The sequence below is a fragment of the Saimiri boliviensis genome, chromosome 13 (genome assembly GCF_048565385.1).
Source record: "Saimiri boliviensis isolate mSaiBol1 chromosome 13, mSaiBol1.pri, whole genome shotgun sequence".
Taxonomy (NCBI): Eukaryota; Metazoa; Chordata; class Mammalia; order Primates; family Cebidae; genus Saimiri; species Saimiri boliviensis.
Window position 1 is genome coordinate 97,868,252 of NC_133461.1, and position 18,900 is coordinate 97,887,151.

The 18,900-nt window shown below is 51.3% G+C and overlaps 2 protein-coding genes across 9 annotated transcripts in view; one reads left to right on the forward strand and one right to left on the reverse strand.

Moving 5' to 3' along the window:
- Positions 1-576: 576 nt before the first annotated feature.
- CCAR2 (cell cycle and apoptosis regulator 2) lies at positions 577-16,277 on the forward strand. 4 transcript variants are annotated; one of them, XM_074384051.1, is made up of 21 exons: positions 577-749; positions 1,644-1,739; positions 2,001-2,092; positions 2,528-2,619; positions 2,830-2,944; positions 3,116-3,245; positions 3,424-3,520; positions 8,945-9,064; positions 10,341-10,563; positions 10,640-10,753; positions 11,031-11,194; positions 11,609-11,780; positions 11,866-12,096; positions 12,195-12,431; positions 13,289-13,433; positions 13,564-13,643; positions 14,159-14,305; positions 14,441-14,552; positions 14,653-14,841; positions 14,968-15,173; positions 15,441-16,277. In XM_074384051.1, exons 2-21 carry the CDS (start codon positions 1,682-1,684, stop codon positions 15,483-15,485), a joined length of 2,769 nt encoding a protein of 922 aa, XP_074240152.1. In that variant the 5' UTR covers positions 577-749; positions 1,644-1,681; the 3' UTR covers positions 15,486-16,277. The 4 variants fall into 4 exon arrangements, with proteins under 4 accessions (XP_074240152.1, XP_003937212.2, XP_074240153.1 ...); XM_003937163.4 differs by having other exon boundaries at positions 579-749; positions 13,561-13,643; XM_074384052.1 differs by lacking the exon at positions 577-749 and adding an exon at positions 833-1,326.
- Positions 9,259-18,900, reverse strand: part of BIN3 (bridging integrator 3) — a 54,964-nt gene continuing 45,322 nt past the window's right edge. For 4 of the 5 annotated variants that reach the window (XM_003937165.4, XM_074384053.1, XM_074384054.1 and 1 more), the window contains one exon: positions 16,193-17,337. In XM_003937165.4, the coding sequence (XP_003937214.1) occupies positions 17,191-17,337 (147 nt within the window). In that variant the 3' untranslated portion in view covers positions 16,193-17,190. Of the gene's footprint in view, positions 10,967-16,192; positions 17,338-18,900 lie in introns of those variants that run through there. The other variant, XM_010347723.3, reaches the window with a different exon arrangement.

Below are 18,900 nucleotides of genomic sequence, written 5' to 3' on the forward strand. Positions count from 1 at the left end.
AAGGGGAGCCTGGGATTGCTAATGGGGACTAAATAGGAAAGGGCTGGAGGGATGATGAGATTGGAGGATAAGGGGAGCCTGGGATTGCTAATGGGGACTAAAATGGCCAGTCTCCTGGCAAGATTTTGAGCAGGTAATTTCATTGAGGCCTCGTAGGTTTCATCTTTGATAATTAGGGCACTGATTCCTGACTGCTTACCCACCAGGGTTGGAGTGGAGTGCGGTCAATGGAACAGCAGTCTAGGCATGCAGGTCACAGGCTTGAGTCAGACACAGGAATGTCTTTTAGAAATGGCCACTGATAGGCATCCTCCTCCTACAGTCAGCGGGGGCTGGTTCTCATGGCAGTTCCAGTGTCGACTGCCAGAGGGAGGCGGGAGTGGTAGGCAGTCGAGGGTTCTTTGTGTTTGGGGGGTCCCAGCTCCCGCCGCTTTTGATCCCGGAACCAATGATCCGAGGCCGTCTTTTCTGATGGGAATTCTTTGGCGAGGACACTACCGACGCGCGACTTCCTAACGAGCATCCGATCCGGGAAGGCGCACTTCCGCTCCCCAGCAGCCGCGGGCTGGCAGGCCGGCGTGGGGGAAGGGAGAGGTCGGTGGAGAAGAGGGAGGGACCATATCCGGGAGAGTGGCAGCTTCCGACCAGTGGTCGCGCTTCCGGAGAGGAGCTTCCGGTGGCGGCGGCAGCAGCGGCTGTGGTGGTTCCGGGTGTCTTTGTCCCCCCGGTGTCGCGGCCCTGGCCCGCAGGTGGGTTGGAGGATCCCCCCGCCGCCCTTCTGCCCCTTCGCCCCTCCGCCCCTCCGCCCGCCGAGGGGCTGCGAGGGCCGGGCGGCGAAGATGCGTTGGGCGCGGAAGGGGCCGAGCCCCTCTTCGGACGGCAAGTCCCGTCTCCCTGGCAACGGCCTCGGCCTTGGGGGCGGGCGGGAGGAGGAGAAACTGCGCGCCTCCGTCCTCCCCCGGCGGCCTCGCCGCGGCCCTGCCGGGAGATCTGGCGCTGGCGGCTGCTGAGGCCGGAGCGGAGGGCCCAGGAGCGTGGGAGCAGGAGGGTGGCACGCAGCCGGTTTCGCCTTCGGTCGGCCAGGCAGCTGCCTTCCCACCAGCCGGTCGGGGAAACAACGGGTCGGGCTTCCGGGGAGAGGGCCCGCAACATCTCCTCGCCCGCACCGGCCTCCTCCATTTTTCCGGGCCCTTCGTGGAGGGTTTTGGCGGATGTTTTTGAATGAAAGAATGTCATCGGGGCTGTCTCCAGCCCCTCACCCCACCAACTACTCTAGGGGTGGCGTGGCATAGTGAGAGGAGCGCTAAGTTTTTGGGAGACCTGGGTGTGAGTAGCAGTTTTGTCACTACCTGGTTATGTAGCCCCGGCAAAGTCTCTTATTCTCTCTGAGCATCAGTTTTCTCTTCTGTAAAGCAGGATGACAGTATCACCCACCACTAAGTTATTGTGAGGGCAAACTGGAACAATGTAATTTGTTGTTTGGTTTCTTACTTCTCTGTATTCTCTCTATCCATTACCTTCATTCATTCTCATTACCCACCTCCCTGCTTGCGTTAATATCCTTACTTCAGATTCCCCACCTTTCCAGGGGTAGATGGAAATTTCCCGTATGAGCTGTTAACTTCTCTTTTTTTGGATCTAAGGCTTTTCCCCACGACTCTGAAAGAGGACAGCGTTCCCAATGTCCCAGTTTAAGCGCCAGCGGATCAACCCGCTTCCAGGGGGACGCAACTTCTCAGGTGATCACTTTCCTCCCTACCTAGCCTCATACTGGGAAGTATGTGCTCTGAAGTTAGCTTGGGGTTTCCCTGGTGGAGAGCAATTTGCTGCTGATGTTCCTTTGGAAAACAGGAGATGCCTGCATTGGCTGCCAGTGAAGCCCTGTGGAGGAGCTGGCTGGAGCTCTAGCCTTTGGATTTACTGCGCCCTTTGGTTGACTCTAGTGCTTAAGGTGGTAGGTGAGGTTCTTGGAGTTGGAGTTTGCTTTTCTTTCCCCGTAGGCACAGCTTCAACATCTCTTCTGGGACCTCCTCCTGGTTTGCTCACTCCTCCTGTGGCCACAGAACTGTCCCAGAATGCCAGGCACCTTCAGGTAGGTTGGGCATCCCTCGTAGTGAATTTCAAGCCTTTTGGACTGAATGCGTGGAGGCCTGGTGCTCCTCATCTCTTATATGATAGTGTTTATCATTCCTGACCCTTCTCCTGGAAGTGGGCTAGTGTGGGGTTGATTAGATAGCCTTCAGCCTGGGGCATCTTCATTTTTGATGCCAGGGAAATCTTTATAGCACACCTCTTGGAATTAAAGAACTGGAAATCCCAGAAGCAGCTTGTGGGTCAAGAACCAGCTCAAATCTACTCCAGCCCCTAATGATGGAGTACGCCCAGCATACACCTGTGCTTCACTCTGTGTGAACTCTTGATGCAGTATGCTGAGCCAGGGCATGGATCGAGATGAGACCTTCATGGCACCGTTTGATTTTGTCCAGCTTCCTCCCTTTTACTTTTCTACTGCCCTCTTCTCTTACAGGGTGGGGAGAAACAGCGGGTCTTCACTGGTATCGTTACCAGCTTGCATGACTACTTTGGGGTTGTGGATGAAGAGGTCTTCTTTCAGCTAAGGTAGGCTTGAGGCTGGTCCCCTACTGGAAATGCTTATTGAGTTCAGTTCTGTTACCTTGCTGGTGTTGCCCCCACCCCACTCAAAGCCATTGCTTTGCTGTTTTTGTGCAAGGTGTGGGAAATATTGATGGGAGAGGCCTCATAGGACAGTTAGGGTGGCTTGGCCGGGGTCCCTCTCCTGACCGGGCCTCCTGGCTTGTGTGCTGGCAGTGTGGTGAAGGGCCGGCTACCCCAGCTGGGTGAGAAGGTGCTGGTGAAGGCTGCATACAACCCAGGCCAGGCAGTGCCCTGGAATGCTGTCAAGGTGCAAACGCTCTCCAACCAGGTATTCATCTTTCCTTAGCACGTGTGTTGGAAAGGGGAGGGATGGAAGCCCCTGTGCCCCGACAGTGGGGCAAAACCCTGACTTTTGTCAAGGGGTTAGGACTGCATCTTTCCAAGGTAGTGAGTGCCTCAACCATGGGGTCTTCTGAATTTCCTGGCTCCTGTTCTGCAGCCCCTACTGAAGTCTCCGGCACCTCCCCTTCTGCATGTAGCAGCCCTGGGCCAGAAGCAAGGGATTCTGGGAGCTCAGCCTCAGTTGATCTTCCAGCCTCACCGGATTCCCCCACTCTTTCCTCAGAAGCGTGAGTATGAGTGGCACTGTTGTTGGGTGTGGCTTTATGGGGTACTCTGGATCAGTGGACTTGTCACTTTCAGGTTGTTCTCAGCAGAGTGGTGGGTACTTCTGTGTACTGGAAGAAAGGTGGGCGATCTGGACAACTTTTTAGGGTTTTTCAGTCACCGGCCATTTCCTTTCTGCAGCTCTGAGTCTCTTCCAAACATCCCACACACTTCACCTGAGCCACCTCAACAGATTTCCTGCCCGGGGCCCTCATGGACGTTTGGATCAGGGCCGAAGGTAAGAGGATGATGTCCCTTTTTTTGTCCACTTTTTGACACTAATGTTCTCTTTATTTTTTTTGCGTTGGCCAGGCGGTGAACCCAGGTCAACTGTTTGGAAGGTGGCTATGCTTAACCACTAACATTCTTTGTCTGCAGCTAGATGTTAGGCCCTTTTCTCTGAAGTATGTAGACACATTAAAATGCATATACAAACACTGGAACTTTATACAGTGGTTTAGTAAGCAGGGAGTCGATATAGTTCATCTTTCAAAATGTCAGGTTGAGATACTTCTTAAATATGATCCTCTTGTTACTGGTCCCTAAGTTGAGATGCCAAGAATGGAAACTCTTTAGTAGTAACATATCAAAAGTAACACTGCAGTGTCTGTTTTAGTTGTCTGTTTAAAATGTTTCTTTATAGACACATTCTTAAGTATGCTCTTGGAAGGTGTATATTGCACTCTGTTTGGGAGTTTGGGCCTCCATGCCTTGGATACTCAGTTACCTTTCTCAGCCATGTGAGGAGCAGGCATGGCTGATTTGGGCCTTTAGGGTATCCTGGGTGATCCTATCTCATCTGTAGCATTGGGGACCACCAGGAACATACTGTCCCGTCTCCTCTCCAGTTCACATGTTCCTTTCTCAGTCTCACTCTGAGAGCGTTTTGCTTGTATCTCTAAAAGTTAAGCTCTAGACTAATTTAAGACCTGGTCTAGTTCATTTTAAACTTCTTACAATGGAGAATGTCAGTACATGCAAGGTAAACAGAAAGGTATGAACCTTATATGCCCATTACCCAGCTTCTTCAGCTATCAGCTACCGTTTTTCATCTCTACCTTCGTCTGCTCACTGATTGCACTTGATTTTGTTAAGGTAAAAAATTTTAAGGTGGAACTTACGTAGACTGAGATGCAGAAATCTTAACTAGACAATTTCGACAAGTGGGAAATCTCATGTAACCGTTACCCGCGCCCCCCCCCTTTTTTTTTTTTTTTTTTTGAGACAAGGGCTGGAGTGTAGTGGCATGATCATGGCTCACTGCAGCCTAGATCTCCCTGGTTGAAGTCTCCTCCTGAGTAGCTGGGATTGCAGGTGTACACCACTACGCTTGACTAATTTTTTTTTTTAAGCCAGAGTTTCATTCTTACTGTCCAGTTTGGAGTGCAGTGACACAATCTCGGCTCACTGCAACATCCACCTCCCAGGTTCAAGCGATTCTCCTGCCTCAGCCTTCTGAGTAGCTGGGATTACAGGCATGTGCCACCACGCCCAGCTAATTTTGTATTTTTAGTAGAGAAGGGGTTTCTCCATGTTGGTCAGGCTGGTCTTGAACTCCCAACCTCAGGTGATTTGCCCACCTCGGCCTTCCAAAATGCTGGGATTACAGGCGTGAGCCACGGCACCTGGCCAACTAACTTTTTTAAAGCCATTCTTTGTAGGTCGCGGTGGCTCATGCCTATAAATCCCAGTGCTTTGGGAGCCCATCTCTACAAAAAATAAGAAATTTATTTATTTTTGTGGGGGCAGAGAAAGGGTTTTGCCATGTTGCCCAGGCTGGTCTCAAAGTCCTGGGCTCAAGTGATCCTCCCATCTCAGCCTCCCAAAGCGCTGGGATTACAGGTATGGGCCACCATGCCCGGCCCATTGTGAATTCTAAGTAGGGGGAAGCTTTGGGATTGTTTGCCATGGAGTTTCCACTGTTTGAAACCCTGTGTCCCATTCTCTATCATGGACACCATATTCATAAGCATATAAGCATCTGCCAGTCTCTGGTGTATATTTTGCGTTTCCCTACTCTTGTTCTCTGCATCTTCCTGGTCCTCAGTTTCCAAGACCTTCTACCTCTCACATGTGTGAGTTTATTGAAGGTTTTGTTACAAAATCACAGCAGGTGCCTTCTGAGATAACGTGGCCTAGGTGAAGTTCTGTGGCTGCTGTGGACTTTCTGCTTTAGGTTTAATTTCAGGCTTTCTCTAGTCAGTTGCATTGGATTCTCCTGGCTGTGCTGAGGCCCATGCAAAGTCTGTTGCATTACTTTGGCCATAATGCTTCAGTGGCACAGCTTCTGGAGAAAGGAGGTACAGGTTGAGCACCCGAAATCCTAAAACCCAAAATGCTCCCAAGTGCAGAACTCTTTTGAGTGCTGACATGGTGCTCAAAGGAAATGCTCATTGAGCATTTCAGATTTGGATTTTTGGATTTGGGATGCTCAGCCAGTAGGTTTAAGGCAAATATTGCAAAATCTGAAAAAAATTCCAAACCTAGGATGCTTTTGGTCCGAAGCATTTCAGATAAGGGGTACTCAACCTGTACTACCACTGGGAGGGAGATAGTCTATTACCATCGGTCAGTAGAGAGAATGTGCAGAGTGGGGCCAGGGGTAGTAGGAAGTAGGCCACTCTGGGGCAGTGACTTTTATTTTTTTATGTAGTTTCGCAACTCTTCATTTATGAAGGACTCTGCCACATTTATGTTCTGCATGGAAGCCAAGCTTTATTTTGAATTCCTGGCTTTGGGATGCAGAGAACATTGTCTCCATTGAATGGCTACTGCTGAGCTGAGGTTTTTAGACAGGTGTACGCAGCTGGGCTCTGCTGCTGCGGGTCCTGAGAGGTCAGCCCCCAGTGCTGCCCTATGACCTCCCCATAATGTACATGAAGGGGAGGAGAGTGGCCACACAGTGTACAGCTTTGAGCGGAACATACACTTTAGCTGGAAGCCGACAGCATTGCTCTGTGCTCGAGAGTTGTCACAGTGGCTTTTGCATGGGTGTTGTTAGAAATGGGCTACTGACATCCCATTAGGGATAGAGAGGAAGGCCACTTTTGGATGGAGATGCTTATGCCCATGGAAGTGACCCAGGCCAACAGAAGAGAAAAGAACAGGACTTATGGTAAATCTGTTGAGCCTAGCCACGGGGGTGTGATGAGTAGGGAAATGGCCCAGGCAGGTGTAAAAGGCAGAACAGAAACCTCTGGTAAATACAATCAAGTCAGTTACCAAGGCACAGAGTTGATTTTATTTCTGTCATGCGTCATGGGGCGGTTTCCCTCTTATCAGTCTGACACTTTATAATGAATGGTTAAAGGTTTGTTCTTCTCTATTATTTTTATTTATTGTACCCATATCTATTGTACTCACCACATAACATATAGTATGATATTGTAGTAAATGACTTACTATAAAAATGTGTAAAGTAGTACATGCTATTATGTAAAAATAATATAAATATGTAGGCTGGGCACAGTGGCTCACGCCTGTAATCCTAGCACTCTGGGAGGCAGAGGCAGGTGGATCACTTACAGTCAGGAGTTTAAAACCATCCTGGCTAACATGGCGAAAACCCGTCTCTACTAAAAATGCAAAAATTAGCCGGGAGTGGTGGTGGGCACATGTAATCTCAGCTACACGGGAGGCTGAGGCAGGAGAATCACTTCAACCTGGGAGGCGAAAGTTGCAGTGAGCCCGGATTGTGCCACTGCACTCCTGGGTGACTGAGTGAGACAGCACTCAAAAAGACAAAAAATAAATAAAATAAATACACACACACACATTTGTGTGTGTGTGTGTGTGTACAGTTTTCACCTTTCTCTTTAAAGGTAACTGTTATTAACAGGTAGGTATGAAATAATTTTAGAAAATTTTGAAAAGGAAACTCAGGCTGGGTGTGGTGGCTCACGCCTACAATTCCAGCACTTTGGGAGGCCTAGGCTGGTGGATCACGAGGTCAAGAGATCGAGACCATCCTGGTCAACATGGTGAAACCCCATCTCTACTAAAAATACAAAAAAAATTAGCTGGGCATGGTGGCGCGTGCCTGTAATCCCAGCTACTCAGGAGGCTGAGGCAGGAGAATTGCCTGAACCCAGGAGGCGGAGGTTGCAGTGAGCCGAGATCATGCCATTGCACTCCAGCCTGGGTAACGAGTGAAACTCTGTCTAAAAAAAAAAAAAGGAAACACTCTTGCCACTTTTCTCCTGTGTTCTAGTTTTTAATCTATACACGTGTATACTTTTTGCAATTTTAATCTGAGTTTAGATTATTTTTCTGTATTTATAAAGTTTTCCATATTGTTTGTTCCAGTCCTGATTGTTTTAATGGCTGCATGATTATTATTATTATTATTATTATTTTTTTTTTTTTTGAGACAGAGTTTCGCTCTTGTTACCCAGGCTGGAGTGCAATGGCGTGATCTCGGCTCACTGCAACCTCCGCCTCCTGGGTTCAGGCAATTCTCCTGCCTCAACCTCCTGAGTAGCTGGAATTACAGGCATGCGCCACCATGCCCAGCTAATTTCTTGTATTTTTAGTAGAAACGGGGTTTCACCATGTTGACCCGGATGGTCTCGATCTCTTGACCTCGTGATCCACCTGCCTCGGCCTCCCAAAGTGCTGGGATTACAGGCTTGAGCCACCGTGCCCGGCGATTATTTTTATTTACTATGAAAATTTGGGTACTGCTGAATATTTATTTGGCTTTTTTACTCTGTTTATGCTGCTTCGTATTTTCCCACTATGTGTAGCCTTTTTTCTTCTTTTGAATTAACTTTCTTGGATAAATTTTCAAGAGTGGAATTATTGGAGCTACTGGTTTGAATATTTTTATGACTTTAATGTGCATTTTTAAAGATTTGTAATTTTGTTTTTTGAGACAGTCTTGCTCTGTTGCCCACACTGAAGTGCAGCGGTAATCTTGGCTCACGGCAAACCCTGCCTCCTGGGTTCAGGAGATTCTCCTGCCTCACCCTCCTGAGGACCTGGGATTAAAGATGTGTGCAACCACACCTGGGTACTTTTTTGTATTTTTTAGTAGAGACGGGGGTTTCACCATGTTGACCAGACTGGTCTCAAACTCCTGACCTCAAGTGATACACCCGCCTTGGCCTCCCTAAGTGTTGGGATTACAGGCGCCACTGTGCCTGGCCTTGTAACTGTCTCTTCTAACAAAATTTATAGAATGCATAGCATGGATCCATATATATATATGTCTCTTGTTTTTAAAAGAAAAATCAATTTCTCTTTTCAAAAAAATCACGTTAACTATAATTTACAGAACTATAATTTACAAAAAAAAAAATAAATTTTTTTATTTCTATTTACAAAGAAAAATAGAAGAAAATTATCTGTAAGCTTACCAGAGGCTTCCACGATTAATACTTTCTTTCAGTCTTCTAAAGCTGTTTTTAGAGTAGCTGAGGCCTACTGTGTATAGTGTTGTGGAGTGTGCTTTTTGCTTAACAGGAATGTTTTTCTATGTTATTAAGTGTAGATATCCACTTAAATACCTTTGTAATGTTCTGTCATATGGCTGTTAGTATGGCTTCTTTATCCATTTCTTGGATGTGAGGGATTTAGATTATGTCCAGTTCTTTTGGTTCATTATGTATTGAATACATGTAACAATGTGGCTTCTTACTGTTGGTGATGGGTCAAACTCTAGTGATGACTATGACTCCAAGAAACGCAAACAGCGGGCTGGCGGAGAGCCCTGGGGTGCTAAGAAGCCAAGGCATGACCTGCCTCCTTACCGGGTCCACCTCACTCCCTACACTGTGGACAGGTGAGTGGTGAGGCTCAGGCGGGCTGAGAGTTGGTGCTGATAACAGTTTCTTATGTAAATGAGATGGGGTCCATGCAGGTGCATGTGTGTGTTAACAGCCTTTTATAACAAAACAAAAAACACATGGAAACCTGTTGTACATACTGTTTGGTGGTTTGCCTTTTCACTGAATGTACTTTAGATTTCATTCCATGTGAACGTTTATTAAATCCATTTTTTTTTTTTTTTTTTTTTTTTTTTTAGCAACTACACAGTATTCATTGAATGGATGAACCATTATTTATTTAACCAGTTCTCCATTGCCCTCTGATTACCCTAAATTCTCTTGGAATGAACATCCTTCTATCTACACCTTATGTATTTGTTGAGATCAGTTCCCAAAAATGGAACAGCTGGTTCAAAGGCTTTGCTTTAAGCTTCCCTAGCTCCCGAAGAGGCTGCTGTGCCCATTCTGCTCTCCCCAGTGGGGTGTGGAGTCCTTGTTCCCCACGCCTGTGCCAACACTGTTAGCAGACTTTTTCATCTTTGTCTAGTTGGTGACACAGGATAATGTGATTTGTATTTTATTTTATTTTATTTTATTTTTTTTGAGACAGTGTCTTGCTTTGTTGCCCGTGCTGGAGTGCGGTGGTGTGATCTTGGCTCACTGCAACCTCCACCTCCTGGGTTCAAGCGATTCTTCTGCCTCAGCCCCCTGAGTAGCTGGGACTACAGGCATGCACAGCCATGCCCAGCTAGTTTTATATTTTTAGTAGAGACGGGGTTTCTCCATGTTGGGCAGGCTGGTCTTGAACTCCTGACCTCAGGTGATCTGCCCGCCTCAGCCTCCCAAGTGTTGGGATTACAGGCGTCAGCCACCGTGCCTGGCCATGATTTGCATTTCTTTACTTATAAGTGAGACTGAGCATATTTCATGGGCTTTTAACTATAATGTATTTCTCTGAAGAACCTATGGATGTCAATTTTCTGTTCTCTCTCAGGCTTTTGAACTTTTTGTTAACTGACTTTTGAGTTCCTTTATATTAAAGCAATGACCCATTTCTCTGTCATGTATTATAAGTGTTTTCTTTTTTCCCTTTCCCAGTTTGACTTCTGCCATCTAGAGGTTGTAAATTAAGTGGTCAGATCTGATCTAGTTTCCTTGAGAGTTGCCTTATTTCAAAAGTTCTTTCTCAGACTGAAAAATAATTTGTCCATTTTTTTCAAGTCTTTGACTGTTTCATTTCTAATGTTTTAGTCTTTGCTCAGTTTGGGTTCTCTTGCTGTCTTCCTGTAGCCCCATCTGTGACTTCCTAGAACTCCAGCGCCGTTACCGCAATCTCCTGGTCCCCTCAGATTTTCTGTCCGTGCATTTGAGCTGGCTGTCAGCATTCCCTCTGAGCCAGCCCTTTTCCCTCCATCATCCGAGCCGGATCCAGGTCTCTTCCGAAAAGGAGGCAGCTCCAGATGCTGGTTCTGAGCCCATTCCTGCAGACAGTGACCCTGCTTATAGTTCCAAGGTAAACTGACAGGCGTCTGCTGCTTCATCTGATTTCTGGAGGCTGAAGGCAGCTCTGAGTGTCTCCTTCTGCACAGGTACTGCTGCTCTCTTCCCCGGGGTTGGAGGAGTTGTATCGTTGTTGCATGCTCTTTGTGGATGACATGGCTGAGCCAAGGGAGACGCCAGAGCATCCTTTGAAGCAGATTAAGGTAAGAGCTGGAGGGCAGGAGGTGCATTCACCCCAGAAACAAAGCATCTCGGAGCCGAACGCCCCTCATTTCACCCAGGAGGAAGGAGGAGCTCAGAGCTGTTGTGACTAGTCAGAACTAGGTGGCTGGTTCATGTTAGCAGATCAAGACCCCGCTGTGTGGTGGACTTCACTGCTTCCTGCTGCCTTCATTCTGCTGGGTGGCAGCCTTTCCCTGCAGTGGGAAACCCAGGAAATGTAGTTTTTTGTTTCATATCCCTGATCTCTTTTTTTTGTAGTTTTTGCTGGGCAGGAAAGAAGAGGAGGCAGTGCTGGTTGGGGGTGAATGGTCTCCCTCCCTGGATGGCCTCAACCCCCAGGCTGACCCTCAGGTGCTGGTGCGCACCGCCATCCGCTGTGCGCAGGCCCAGACTGGCATTGACTTGAGTGGCTGCACAAAGTGGTGAGTGGCTTCCCGAGCCTCAGCGACACCAGCCCACCGGGTTGGAGGGGTTTTGCTGGGGAGGCCTGGCCCCTGCCTCTTTCTGCCAGTGAGCTCTCTACTGCCCCCCAGTTCCGCTCCTGCCCTCTCCTCTGCTGCCTCAGGCTAGGGTGGAGTGTATGCGAAAAGCTAGCTAGGCCCCCAGGCTGTGTTGTCCTTGCACCTTGTACGGTGCCTGTGTCCTTATGGCCTTCCCACTGACTGACTGTTTTTTGAGGACTTGGTCTGTAACTTTGCTGTTGTGTTTTCAAGTTTGGCTCGCAGTGTGTGCTCACTGAGTGCTGATTGGAAACTGAAGCCCTGGCCTCTGAACGTGGTGTCTGCGTGGAGTTGTCACTCAGGAAGTTAATATTTATTTCCTTTTGCCGTGTGCAGGTGGCGCTTTGCTGAGTTTCAGTACCTGCAGCCAGGGCCCCCCCGGCGGCTGCAGACAGTGGTGGTGTACCTGCCGGATGTCTGGACCATCATGCCTACTTTGGAGGAGTGGGAGGCCCTGTGCCAGCAGAAAGCTGCAGAGGCAGCTCCCTCAACCCAAGAGGCGCCAGGGGTAAGGCTCTGCCTTAGCCAGCAGCGGGGGAAGTAGGTGCCCTGATCCCAGGACCCAGAGGGTCTCATCTCGGCTGTTGTCACAGGAAATGGAACCTACTGAACAGGCACCTGACGCCTCAGAGCAAGTGGCAGATGCTTCTAGACGGAATGCAGAGACTCTAGAGGCCACCACTCAGCAGGAAACGGACACTGATCTTCCAGAGGCCCCTCCACCGCCACTAGAACCTGCTGTCATTGCACGCCCTGGCTGTGTGAACCTGTCCCTCCATGGGATTGTGGAGGATCGGAGGCCAAAAGAAAGGATCTCTTTTGAGGCAGGTGTCAGAGTCTTGGGGAGGCAGTGGGCTGGGATGTGTGGGCCTGGAGGAGCCTTTCTTTCTGATGCTCATGGACCCTGCCACCTCCCCATCAGGTGGTGGTGCTGGCTGAGCTGTTTCTGGAGATGCTCCAGAGGGATTTTGGCTATAGGGTTTATAAGATGCTGCTAAGCCTTCCTGAAAAGGTCGTGTCCCCACCTGAACCTGAGAAGGAGGAGGCGGCCAAGGAGGAAGCCACCAAGGAAGAAGAAGCCATCAAAGAGGAGGTGGTCAAGGAGCCCAAGGATGAGGTACACAATGAGGGCCCGGCTGCGGAGTCAGAGCCCCAGTTGGTGAGTACCCTCCTGCCCCAGGCTGCCATAGTGCTTGCCATGACCACGCACCTTCACCCCGGGCTCTGTTCTCACTGCTTCCCGCGCCCTAGTACATTACCCACTCCCTTGCTCAGCACGGACTGAGGCTGCATAGCTAGCAAGTGGCACATGTGGCATGAGGGAAGATGATAGTACAGGGCAGTGTGGCTGAGTGGCCTGACTGCACAGGAACCCCAGTCACTGAAAGGGTTTGACAGAGTGGGGTGCTTTGCTTGTCTGATGGTTAACTAGAAAATTTGTAAACGTTTTCTAAAACATGAGTCTCCTTTTTTCTTTTTTTGAGGTGGAGTCTTGCTCTGTTGCCCAGGCTGGAGTGCAGTGGTGCGATCTCAGCTCACTGCAACTTCTGCCTCATGGGTTCAAGTGATTCTCCTGCCTCAGGAGTAGCTGGGATTTCAGGCACCCACCATCATGCCCAGCTAATTTTTCTATTTATGTAGAGATGGGGTTTCACCATGTTGGCCTGGCTGGTCTTGAACTCCTGACCTCAGGTGATCCACCTGCCTCGGCCTCCTAAAGTGCTGGGATTACAAGGCATGTGCCACAGTGCCCAGCTGCTGCTTGTTTAAATACAATAAAGTAAATATAATTTCTTCTGGGACCAAGATCAACACCTGAGGAAAAGCCCAGGTGTTTGGTGATGCCCTGGCATGCTCTGAATGACAAGTAATGGAATTAAATACATGAAATGAGAGAGTGTCTGTAGAGCCCTCCACAGTGCCTGGGGCATAGTTGATATTCATGTGTCAGCCATGATTACTGTTGGTAATTACGGTAACTGCCTGCCTTCTCATCACCTTGGTCTGCTTCCCTAGAAGGAAGATGGGCTTTTGGCCAAACCACCCTCTGCTGGGGGAGAAGAAGAAGAAAAACCCCGGGGCGAGGCTTCCGAAGACCTGTGTGAGATGGCCTTGGACCCAGAACTGCTGCTTCTGAGGGATGACGGAGAGGAGGAGTTCAGTACGTAGAGTGGTGGGAGGGGAACTTGCAGGCTCGGGATGTGGCTTTCCTGTGGCCTAGCTGCTTTTCATTTGCAGACTGGGGCGGTCGTGGGCCCTGCTCTCCGTTTATCTTGGGCTTTCTGTAGCAGGAGCAAAGCTGGAGGATTCCGAGGTCCGTTCCGTTGCCTCAAACCAGTCAGAGATGGAGTTCTCTTCACTTCAGGACATGGTGAGTCCTCCTGTCAACCTCTCTGGGCTGCAGGGGTGCTCCTGGGGGAAGGATGCTTACCAGTGACTTTTCTCAATGGACCCAACACACAGTGTGGCCCTTGGCTTATGAAGGGCATGTTCATAGGCCAGGAGAACATCTCCATGTCGGTTAGTGAATCGGAGAGTAGTATTTGATCCTCTCTTGAAAGAGGAGCACAGGAGGTTCTTTTTTGAAAGTGCCCCAGAGAGGAAGGCTGGCTTGGGTGTGATGAACATCATCAACCAAGGCCTTGTTTTTTTGTTTTTTTGTTTTTTTTTTTAAGAGACGGGATCTTGCTATGTTGCCCAGGCTGGAGCACCATAGTTGTTCACAGGCATGAATGGGCTCAAGTGATCCTCTTGCCTTAGCCTTCTCAGTACCTGGGACTCTAGGAGTGCATCACTGCACGTGGCCTGAGCCACTGAATCCGGGCAGTAGAGCCACTGAGGGAACTTCCTATTTGCAAATCCTGCTCATCCTTGTTTTCTTTGCAGCCCAAGGAGCTGGATCCCTCTGCTGTGCTCCCCTTGGACTGTCTGCTTGCTTTTGTGTTCTTTGATGCCAACTGGTGCGGCTACTTGCACCGGCGAGACTTGGAGAGGATCCTCCTTACCCTTGGGATCCGGCTCAGTGCAGAGCAGGTACCTTTTTCTCTTTCCTGCCCCCAGCACACGGGCACAGGCCTGCACTTACTCCTGCTCCAGGTTCCTGCACACCGCTGGGGTCAGAGATGAGGCCTTCTGATTGGCAGGTATCTGAGGGTGTGTTTTCTGCAGGCCAAGCAGCTGGTCAGTAGGGTGGTGACCCAGAACATCTGCCAGTACCGGAGCCTTCAGTACAGCCGCCAAGAGAGCCTGGATGGTGGCCTTCCAGAGGAGGTGCTCTTCGGTATGTCCTGGGGTCCTGCAGCCTTCCTGGGGAACTGGCAGGGCAGGCTGCCGTCTCCTCCTAGGCCCCATCCTGAAATCTTTTGCATGGCTCCCTCTAGGAAACCTGGATCTGCTGCCTCCTCCTGGGAAAAGCACGAAGCCAGGTGCCGCCCCCACAGAACACAAAGCCTTGGTGTCCCACAATGGCAGCCTGATCAATGTGGGGAGTCTGCTACAGCGTGCAGAGCAGCAGGACAGTGGGCGGCTCTACCTGGAGAACAAGATCCACACACTGGAGCTGAAGCTGGGTGAGGGCCTGGGGCTGTGGCCACCACGGGGGCACGTGCAGACCAGTGGGGAAGCCACCACTTAGGCTCTGCCCTATGCTCTGGGACTTGATCGAGCAGTGTCCATTTTCCTTCTCCACCTCACAGAGGAGAGCCATAACCGTTTCTCAGCCACTGAAGTTACAAATAAGACGCTGGCGGCAGAGATGCAGGAGCTGCGAGCCCGGCTGGTGGAGGCCGAGGAGACCGCCCGGATGGCAGAGCGACAGAAGAGCCAGCTCCAGCGGCTGCTGCAGGAGCTCCGCAGGCGCCTGGCCCCCTTGCAGCTGGAAATGCAGCGGGTAGTGGAAAAGGTAAGGTGGGGTGGACCAGGAGGCAGTGTAGCTCCTTTACCTGAGCTCCAAAAGCCCTCGGAAGGGCGCCTGCCACCATGTCCGGAGTTACCAGAGGGCCAGCAGGCACCGGCTTCTTCCTTCCATTGCTTGTCAGGCTGTGTGGCCCCGATTGCAGGTTCTCTGAGAACTGAGCAGTCAGCAGTGGGGAGCTTCCCAGCAGGAGGCAGTACGAAGTCCTCAGATTGCCTTGCCAGGACCAATTCTGGGTACATCTGTTTCAAACAGGCTGACAGCTGGGTAGAGAAGGAGGAGCCGGCACCTAGCAACTGACGGCCTTGCGTGGAACTGCCATCCTGTGAGGGCAGCGGTGGCACCTGGCAAAGTTGGAGCCCTTGCGGTACCAGAAAGCAGCGGGAGCAAGACCTAGGAGCCAGGGCAGGGGTGGCTGACCCTGCGCTCAGCCTCTAGGGGACGGCAGGCCATCAGGCTGGGGGCTGTGCTATGTGGGATGGATGCGTGAGGAATCCCGGTTCCACTTACAACTAAATACAACATCTTTTGCACCCCTAGAATGTCATTTTGCCCTCCACCTTGGAATTTCTCCTGGGGCCCTTTTAGTCTTGTGCTGACTTTCTCCTGTCCTCTTCCAGTTTAGAATAAGACAGGGGAGAAAAAGGCTTTTCAAGTGTGTGACAAGGTCTGCTGTCAGTGAACTGAACTGAAGAGACAGATGTGGAGCCTGGTTGGGGCTAAGCGCCCCCTCCTCCGGATGGCACAGGCCCTGCTAGTTCCGGACGCAGGCTTCGGGGGGAAGGGTCTCCCTTGGCCATCCCGGGAATGGAGTCCGTGCTAGAAAGCACTCAGTGTTGGGCTTTGTTTGCCAATAGAACACTGTGTTCCAGTCACCCCAGACTCACCGGAAGAAACCAGCACTTCTTTCCCGCGGCTCCTGTGTTCAGAATGTGGTATTGGCTCTGGCCCAGCCTTCTCCCCTGTTCCCCGTAATTCTTGCCTCTTTCCATAATCCGTGGTTTCAGTTTGACTCTGTATATAAAGTTGGGTTTTTTTTTTTTTTTTTTTTTTGGCTTTTCGTTTTTTAAATAAACCAAAGTCAAAAACAAACTGAGCGTGTCCTCCACAGCTCTTCCAGGCCTGCCTGCATGTCCTCCCGCCCAGGGTCTTTGCTGGACCATGGTGCAGTTTGCCTCAGAAGGTGGAGCAGGGCAGGGGAGGTGTGCATAGCTGGGCTGGAGGGTGTCCCTGCATGAGGCCACAGGGTTTCCTCTGCTCACCCTAAGTTAACAGCACAATACCATGTGGACGTTTCATTTAAAACTTTACTTGAAAAAATAAAATTCCAGATATTCCAGTGAGACACAAACCCAATGTTCTTGCTTTGAGGCCTAAGAATTAACATGGGACAGTTGCGCTGACAGTTTGAGTTCCCGAGGTAACAGTTCTGTTACCTTGGGAACCCCAGGGACTTGGGACGTGGGTCCCAAAGCCACGAGGGTAGCTTTTGTCTTGCTGGGAAGCTGGCTGAGGGCCTGCCAGGGCTGGAGGACCAGCTCGCCCTGGTAGGGCTCAGGGGCTCTCCCAGAAAAAAGCAGCTTTGAAGTGAAAAGGCAACAAGGGGCCAGTAGGCTCCCCAGGATGAGTCCTTTGGAGGTAGATTTGCTCCCCACCACACATGCAGGGCTAAGACCCCCACCTGAGCCAACGAAGGCCATGCCCTTGGAAGGGCTGCCGCCTGCTCAGGCCATGAGCCGGGATGCACAGTGGACGGTTCTCCAAATAAGAAAGCCCCCAGGGTTTGTCTACACTGCTTACCTGCTGGGGCTGTGAATGGGGAGATGGCGGCCTGCCTAAGGCTTCTGATGCTGGGCTCGGGAAGAGTCACTCATTGCAAAGGGCTGGCAAGTGAACCAGGGCCACCTCTGTCCCCAGCCTGTGGGAAGAGTGGGACCCTAGCCCTGAGAAGGGCAAGAACGAGCAAGGCTGACCGTGTCACAGAAGTCCTCCGAGTGATGGGTTTTCAGTCATCAGCCACAATGGAGAGGGCCCGCAGCTCACTGAGTTTGGCCTCGTTCTCCCGTTCCCGCTGCTCGTCCGAGTGGCCTGGCTGGTCAAGCTGCTGGGTCAGGTCTCCAAAGATCTTGTGCATTTCCGAGTAGTATACCACCTGGGGGAGGGGACAGGTTGGCATGTGCTGCCTCCAGGGAACCACGTGCTTCAGGGTCCCAGAGGCTGCCACTCCTGCCCACTCTCACCCATCTGGAGCTGCGCAGCAGCGTGCCTTTGGGGATGTGCAAGACATGGAAAGGCACTAGCTGTGACTGAACCAAAAGGAGGCAGGGAGCAACCGGGCCTCTGGCTGCAGATGGAGGCGCACCTGCTTCGGGCTCCTGGTTCCCCCAGCAGCAGTGCAGGAAGGCACTGGCCTCCTAGGGTGGCTGTGGAATGATGGGCACCGTGACTGGAGTTCTACTGCTTTTTGTAAGCTAAGGGAGAATCCAAATCCAAGGCTTTTTGTCCATGGCAGAACGAGGGCATGGTAGGCTGGTGGCTTCCAAAGCCCTAAGCCAGCTTTAGAAGCACAGGTGAGAAAGGGGATGCCCTTCCAGCCTTCCGTTGCCTCCCAACTCGTATTCCACCCTTGCTCATGGCCCGAGCTGCGTGGCCAGGGGCACAGCTCAGAGGCCAGGCTCACTGCCAGGGGTCCCTCTAGGGAGGCACCAGAAACGGGGCAGGGGGATGGGGCACAGGAATGAGGGTGGGGTGGGTAGAGGAATGGGGAAGCCCGTCAGCATCCCCAGATGGTTGAGGACCAGGCGCTTTTCCAAGGACAATAGGGGCTACTACTGCCTCAGTTTCTACCTCATGAACCAATGAAAGCATGCACTTTCCTGAAAGCTTCCACGCTTTATACTCTACACACGAGGTGCTCTAGACAGGAGGGGACCTTGTGGGAAATGCCAGGTGGGGCAGGGACCCATGGCCGTGACCCCCACAGTGAAGTTTCCACTGGCCAAGGTGGGGCTAAAGTGAGCAGGTCTCAACACACTACTGTCACCTCTGGGCTGGGGGTGGGCCACCCTACCCCCACTCCCTGCCCAAGCCACTGCATGGTGAGTCACTGGGAATGCTTACTTCTTCATGACTAATGGCAGCCGGGCGGGTGAGGGGGAGGCTGGGGCCTGGGAGGCAGCCAACAGCCCCCAGTGATGCTGCCTGGTTACAGGGCATCCCTGGCCTCCCATCCTCTCCAACCTGGGCACGCGGGAGCCTGGCACCTTGTGGCTTCCCCCTGTTGGCAACAGGAGGGAGGGTGCAGGGGAACACCCAGGTGACAGTGAGGAAGGGGCAGGCCCAGGTCTCCACTGAACCCAGCGGGGTGGCGAGAGGGAGCCCTTACTATAGGAGGAAGTGTTGGGAGAAGTCCCTCACCCCTCCTGCATGAGGCTCTAGTTCTCACTGTCCCCTAGAGATGGCACAGGACCAAGGATGTGGGTAACTGACAAGGCCCAGCCCTGGCATGAACCCTGCCCAGGCGTCCTGATTGGGGCAGGTGGTCACCCTGAATTTGGCCCAGCAGGGCCTGCAGGAATGGCCGCGGCCACAGGAGGGTGCCAGACGCCCAGCCATGCTCACACCGCAGGGGCTGGGAGGCACAGAGCCTGTGGCTTGAGGATCTGGCACCAAGGGGTGCCACAGGTGCTGGCGTCCCGAGGCTGTCGCTTAGCAC

Excerpts from the sequence above, each read along its gene's own strand:
- CCAR2 (XM_003937163.4), top strand. The coding sequence starts at position 1,682 with ATGTCCCAGTTTAAGCGCCAGCGGATCAACCCGCTTCCAGGGGGACGC. Across the intron at positions 11,195-11,608 it reads TTGAGTGGCTGCACAAAGTG|GTGGCGCTTTGCTGAGTTTC; the intron begins GTGAGTGGCTTC and ends TGCCGTGTGCAG. Across the intron at positions 11,781-11,865 it reads CAACCCAAGAGGCGCCAGGG|GAAATGGAACCTACTGAACA; the intron begins GTAAGGCTCTGC and ends CTGTTGTCACAG.